General features: G+C 31.8%; 1 protein-coding gene across 1 annotated transcript; it reads right to left on the minus strand.

The window, feature by feature from the left end:
• Nucleotides 1-3,041: 3,041 nt before the first annotated feature.
• On the minus strand, nucleotides 3,042-6,774 carry LOC139872579 (rho GTPase-activating protein 5-like). Its single transcript, XM_071860489.1, has 5 exons — nucleotides 6,236-6,774; nucleotides 4,943-5,063; nucleotides 4,729-4,848; nucleotides 4,170-4,400; nucleotides 3,042-3,714 (listed from the first exon to the last, which is right to left on the minus strand). Exons 1-5 carry the CDS (start codon nucleotides 6,667-6,669, stop codon nucleotides 3,304-3,306), a joined length of 1,317 nt encoding a protein of 438 aa, XP_071716590.1. The 5' UTR covers nucleotides 6,670-6,774; the 3' UTR covers nucleotides 3,042-3,303.
• Nucleotides 6,775-7,592: the final 818 nt, after the last annotated feature.

The raw sequence follows: 7,592 nt of genomic DNA on the forward strand, positions 1-7,592 counted from the left end.
TAATAATAAAAATAATAATAATAATAATAATAATAATAATAATAATAATAATAATAATAATAATAATAATAATAATAATAATCAAAATAATAATAATAATAATAATAAAAATAATAATAATCAAAATAATACTAATAATAAAAATGATATCAAAAATAATGATTTTTAATATTAAAATGATAATAATAATTAATGATTTATTTATCTCATAACTAATTTATAATTTCAATCATTCTTTAAAATCTTTTATTTTGATAACCTTAAAATTTATTAGAATTTTATTAATTTCAATTATAACAATAATAATAAATAGTAATACAGATACTGAGATTAGTATTAATATTAAAATTAATATTAATAATGAAAATAAAAACTATATTATTACAACACTATATTTTAACTTGTACTTAGTTTAATACATTGTTATTATGTATTATTAATTATATAAATTTGTAATGATTATATATTATATATTATATAATAACTTTTATTTAGTATTAAGATCTTTATACATTTTAATATATATATTACAACATATAATATTACAAATTAGAATTTTAATTACCATGTATATATATACACACATATCTATTTACAATTAAGTGTTCGTGAATCGTCGGGACTAGTTGAAGGGTGATTATAAAACAGTTCAAAAATTTTGAGACTCAACCTAACAGAAATTGCTTATCGTGTCAAAAATATTAAATCGTATCGAGAGTTTGGTTTAAAATTAGTCAAAATTTTCCGGGTCGTCACAATCACGGGCCGTCCTTGTCTTTAAGGGAGAACACATATGAATGATTTGAGCATCCAAAGTAATTATGAAGTCAAAGAGCATCTGCATAAAGTTCAAGTCAAGTTTCAACTAGATGAAAACAATATTCAAATGTTCAAAGATGAAGAATACAAGTCAAAATTAATCAAGAAGAAAGATAATGAGGAGAGTTCCCATATTTAAAGAAGATCGGTGCTCAAGTCTCAAATCATTCATAGTGTGCCGCTCTCGCATGGCTTGGATTGTTGATCCAGGGGTTCACATTGAACTACCGAGCATCCTTGTACATGTGATATAAGATATACCCATTAAGACAAGAAGCTAAAAATATATTTACAGATATGTAATCTAAGTTATGCTATCACAGATGAAAAGCATGGGGCTTATAGCATTTGTGCATGCACATCTCAGAATATTCAAGATACTATGAGATCCACCCGACCCATCTAAATCGAAAGTATAGATTGAGGTAGAAGCCCATGGCTAACAGGAATATTCAAAATACTGTGAGACTATCTCCTGATTAATTAGATCAAAAGTATGTGCTAGTGATAACGGACAACGTCTGGACTTTAGTGCTCAATTGACTACCTGATACATCGTGCGATCTCAAATGAGGACTGATTCTACGATCTAATCTAACATAGCAATATGTTAAAGTAATTAATCAACGTGATCATCAAAATGTCTATGAGGAAAGAATATGAAAGCTTAATATGACTTGATATCTATAATCATAGTTTTAATCTGTAGGTACTTAATCTTAAGAATTGAACGATGATGAATTGCTACTATAGTTTAGTATTAATTCCATGTTAAGATCAACATCTCACAAAAATATGTGAATTTGTTTCTGTTAAAATTCATGTTAGTATTTTAGTGTAACTTCATCTCTTTTCATACATGCATTCATACTATGAAAAATACAAAAATATTTTTAGTGTTTTTGCATAAACTTTATAAAATACAAGAATATTTTCTCTCTTATTTATTTTCTGGTTACTCATGTGAAATGAAATTGACGTGTCAGACTGAAGCTAAGTTTTTGTTTGATAAACAATAAATGTTTTGATGATTGAAAATCTACGTGTTTAAATGTTTAAACAATGTGTTTTGAATGATTGTGAAAATGTTGAGTCAAAATGGCTAAGCCAAAGTGTGTAGATAAATGTTTTATATGACCAACATTTTGTTAAAGTTGATATATGTACGAGACATGATAACTGAAAGAAGGAGTTAACATTGGAGATTCTGAAGTGCCAATGAATGTGAAGGGATGGCTTACGTGAAAGGAAGGAATAAAGCTACTTAATTAATCATCTCGATAATTATAATGTTTATGTTGTAAAGAAATGAGAGATTGATTATCTCTAATGTGTACATGTTTATATATGTCATCGTGCTTTGTGATGTTACCATGTACAGGTTAATGAAGCTTTAGATGAGAATAAAAGTTATTGTGGGGTAATCAGAATCGTCTGATTATTTATGGGCCAAACATTGTCAAATCTTAATATTCCGCTGCTTCTAAGAAGATTTGAAGAGATTGAAGAACCTGAAATCACAATAGTCATAAGTTAGGGTTAATCTGATGACTGGTGAGCTTTGAAGATTGCTGAGTAATACTCTTCGAGTATCTAAAGAGATTTTACTCAAAGGTTCAACATATAGTATTTCCAGATAATTTTATCGACTTGCGATTATCATTGGAATATAACAAGGATAAAGATGAAGAGAGAAAGTATGTGCCATATTAGAGGAGTTTATCGGTGCATAAAGGGAAATCTAGTGAAACTGAAAGTAACGCGACATCTGAGGGGGAGTATGTTGATCCTCAAGGGAGGTTGATGGTGTACAAGTCCGAGTTAAGAAGGAATGTTGATCGAACTAGGTCCTGGGGGAATATGTTGGTGCATAAAAGGCCCAAGTTCGATAAAGGCCCAAATGAGTATAAATAGATTTTAACGTTTATCATTTGAGGCTAATCATCCAGTTAACCCTAAATAGCTTCCGGTGGTTTCTCTCCATCTCCAGCTGATCCAAAAACCCACCAAGTCGAATAACGACTCTAGGCATCGATCTAATCCGATCTATACGATCCGGTTCGACTAAATCGATACCCGAAAGTCAACGATTCGCTAGAACATCGATTCGAAGATCCAAATAGCTCCAACAAAGAGTTTGATAACTAAAGGTCAGTTTATGACATAATGAAAAGCAACTGTAATTTTTAGAACTTACATTTCATCTCAACTTGTGAACATACAATCTAAATTCACTCCAAACAGAACCAGATTTATAAGAAAACATTGTACAGTATACACTTACTACCTACAACCCTACAACGTCTTGAATTAGTACTTAGCACAAACACCACATTACAAACTTCAAATACTACTGCACTACATTATTAATCAAACCAAACTGTACCTTAATCTGCATATGTTATTACCCAATAACGCCGCCAATAACATAACAAAAAATAAAAATAAAATTAGCGAAAAGGTCATCAATATAACTACTTCTAGTTAAGTATCTACAATGGCACTTCGATACTTTTTACCGCTCTTACTCAACTGAAACACAGGGTGTCTGCATAACTTCTTTACTCCCTTTCTCAACTTTAATTTTTCGAATATCCCCTCTGCTGCCACCTCTTCAGTACCATGTTTCGAATGATGGTTTAGAGGTGAGGTCTTCGCTGATACGAATTCACATTCTATAATGGATCCACTCTTTCTTGGGAAACTCCAAAATTTCTCTTCGTTATCGCTTTCAATTCTATTTAACAAATTGGGACGCTCTAACTTGGTTTTATCTTCACATGAAGGACTCACTTGAAACAATTCTTCTCTTTCACGTAGAGTTTTTATTACAAGTGTTTTGAGAAAGTTCATGACTTGAACTGCATGAATCAACGCAGTCAAAGGATCCGCCATCTGCATTTACACATTTTCAATATTAAGGTGCGTTTGATAAAACAAAATGATTAAGCGCTTAGTGGTTCAAAATTCGAATGATTGAAAGGCTCAGATTCAACTTGATTTTGAATGATAATAAGCTGTTTGATATTCATTTTGAATATACTATATGAATGATGTAAAATCGATTTGTTAACCTTGTAAATGAATAAAAAAGAATATTAATTCTTTGATAAGTGTTCTGCATATAAGTTAAAGAGGTATATTGAAGGAAATGGAGGTGCTGAATGGTTAAGAGAGTATTTCAACTCTGAATGGTTAACGGTTCATGTCACAAACAAACGTACGGAATGCTAAATGGTTCGTCATTCAATGATGAACCATTTAATTAAGGGACAGTCAAACGCACCCTTAAGATCATTTGTTACAGAAATGTTATCGTGAGTGAAAAGAAATAAATATGTTAGATGGACCTGAGTCATGTTGGGGGCAAAGACCATTGCAATGTTGCGAGCGTTCATTTTGTTTTGTGGTTCATATTCGACAACATCTGCCATTAAATTGATTGTCCAGTCAAGAAGAGCAGCCTCTGTTTGAGGAAGTGATGTCACAAGATGACTACATTCGTTTTCTGTGTTGCAATGCATGACTTGCTCTGGGGTCAATGAATCAAGAACACCTGTAGGAAGTTCTCTAAACCATGCCTGCATTCAAACAATAAAATCACTCAATTAATTAGTACTTATATAAATATGGGAACATACACAAAAATACAAGTTTCATTTTTTGATACTAATGTGAATAAGTGAATAACTTAACATGTTTTTGACACATGAATTTCACAAAATTTTCGACACTTAAAAGCGTTAAAAAGAAAAACCCAATGACATTTAAAATTGTCAAAAAGTTAATAACACTTAAAAATTTTGACGCCATATTTTTTCACGCATCAAAATTTTGACGCCATATTGCACGCTTCTAACTTATATTCACACTTTTTACTGTGAATGAACGCTCACAACATTATAGTACCTTAATCAGGCCAGCCAAACAATGAACATCTAATCCATTGGGAACAAACCCTTTATTAAGTTGTTTCCTAACATCCTCTTCTTGACTGTTTTCAGCGTTTATTCGAAATATGCCTTCTGCCTTTAACCAAACAAAAAACGGATTAACCTTAATTAGCACAAGGTCGACACAACAAACGATTTAAAGTTATGCTAAGTCCTAAACTAGGATTTACTTGAAGACCACCCCCTTCATATAAACGCTTTTGCATCATTAAGAGTAAAGTCGGCACACTATTCCCTCTGTCGTCGTATGAACATTGCATTGACTCCACTGATACTCCAAACACGCGTATACTGTTTCAAGTGAGATTAAATGCTTAATTACAATAAGACTATAAGAGATTAGTAATTTAGTATCTCATACTTAATGAACAAAAAGATGTCACTTGTAAAGAAACTCTAAGAATATAACTATGTACTTGACATAAGCAAGAATCATTTCACATCTGTAAAGTCTGTTCTTTTCTTCCTTTGCAAGTACTAAAAAGGTATCTTTAAAGCAAAAAAGCAATGAATATATCCAACAAAACAAGATAATTGAACTAGCGTGAATTTTAAAAAAAAATCACTTTTATACATGAATACAAATTATACCTTTAAACAAGATAATTGTAACTTCAAGTGTTCAACCCTCGTGTGAGGCAAATGTATATAGAAAAATGACATTTTCTCCTGCTTAATTATATTATCTATCCTCCTAATCATATACTCCATTTGTAATCAAGTGTCAATATTTGATTGAGTACGATAATAATTAGGAGGAATAATTATAGGGACAAATGCTAGGATCATAACTTAAAGGTGTACTATACAATTTGAGTGCTATTTTGTAGAAAAACTTCTAAAAATGGTTATTTACTTGTAATACCATTACCATTAATTCGAAAAATATATGAGATACTATTTTTAAACTTTAATAGTGTTCTATACAATTTAAATGATATACTTTATAAAAAAATCACACTAATAAGGTTCAACATGTGATATCCATATAATTTGTGGTTTAATTAGTGCAAGGTTGTTGATCTTTCTAAAAAATGATAAACTTCTATTGAATTGTACATATAACTTATGATATCGCTACACGTTAATAAAATGATACATACATGACTAATCACTTATAATTTGCATTCTAACAGAATGTTCGTACCTGTTATTTGTATCAATAAACTTTAATTTTTTCTTTTTCTTTTTCTTTTTTAGTAAAAATCAACTTCTATTAAATATTAAATAAATTTTAAATGTTATGTAATGTATGTATAAAAAACAAATCCCCTGATAACAAGTAACGTAGTAAGTAGAGACAATAATACTTAATTACCCACCTGAAATAAAGAGCAATTTTTTCCCTCAACCATGTCCCACTATTCAATATTCAATGCTACAATAATACCCAGATCCAGGGGAAAAAAAAAATAAACACAAAAACAAAACAATAAATCAAGGGTAAAAAAGTAAAAATGCACCTTGCACTTGGTGGCTTGCGTGGGACATCCGGTTGGAGCTCAACCGGCAATCCTAAAAAACCGTCGAACCGGTCAAACGTAACATGAGAAACATGCTGAACGTCCGTGGGACAACCAATATCTAAAGAAGAAGTGACGGACGAAACATCATCGGAATCATCGACGACGCACGTGACAAGTGACTTACGTAACGCCGTCAACAAAAGGGCCAAAACTGTAAAATTAGAATTTTGTGGTTGATCATTATTATGACGATTAGGACTAATGAAAGGAGTAGTTATTGGGTTGTCTTGGAAGTACGTATAGTTGTTGTAGAATGAGTCAACGTGTTCTTCGACAGCGCCGTCGTATTGGTTTGGGAACGATGGTTGGAAGAATGTGGCGGTGGGTGGTGGAGGTCCGCCGCAAGATTTGGATCTAAAAAGCTTTGTCATTTAATTTAATTGATGGGTTTGTGGCCGGATTCATGAATTGATGATGTAATTAGAGAAATGAGTTTTGATTGGAGGGAAATTATAATTTATAATGGATGAAGAAAATGTGGGAATATATGAAATGAATGAATGGAAGGTGGTGGTGATATAGATTTAATAGATATGGTGATATGGAAAGTGACACCTTTTCTAGATTACATTTGTTTGTTTATACCATTCATCATTCATCATTCATCATAGCAATAATAATATGCACATAGGTTATATACATACAATGAGATGAGATGTGCGAGGGTGAGGGTATAGAATAATATTATTATAATACGTAATAGTTAATAATTAATAATTAATAATTAATAATATTGTAATATAACAATCATTTCACTTATTAATCTTCACATTTAATTTCTTCAATAATTGTTCATTTAAGTCCACTTTTTTCAACTAGTTTATTTTACATTTACCAGAGTCTATACGTAAGTATGAGTTCATCTATTTTCTTTTTCGATTTCCTGTCATTGACGGCTAACTTTGAACCTGTCAAAAATTCAACGATCCATGTCTCCGTTCGAACACCCATCGGTATCCCAAAAGATGGTGCGGTTTCCAGTGACAAGGTTGGTGATACTCAGGACGAATTTTTTCCGGCCAAATCTCTGGTGGTGGAGAGCACTCCTGATATTGAATCACAGGGTACAACGGTTTTCACAGGAAGGTTGGAGAAAGAGATCACTAGACACATGATTAAGAGTGTCTTTGGTAAGGTTGGTTTGATTTCCGAAATCAAACATTGAAATTCAAGAAGTCATGCTTTCGTTTCATTCATGGATGCGTCTAGTGCTGCCAAAGCTGTGAAGGTGCTTGATGGTTCTTGGGTGTTTGGAAGGCCCATTCCGTGGGTTGGCCATCACGATCTCGGGTCG

This window comes from Rutidosis leptorrhynchoides, chromosome 1 (assembly GCF_046630445.1).
Source record: "Rutidosis leptorrhynchoides isolate AG116_Rl617_1_P2 chromosome 1, CSIRO_AGI_Rlap_v1, whole genome shotgun sequence".
Lineage (NCBI taxonomy): Eukaryota > Viridiplantae > Streptophyta > Magnoliopsida > Asterales > Asteraceae > Rutidosis > Rutidosis leptorrhynchoides.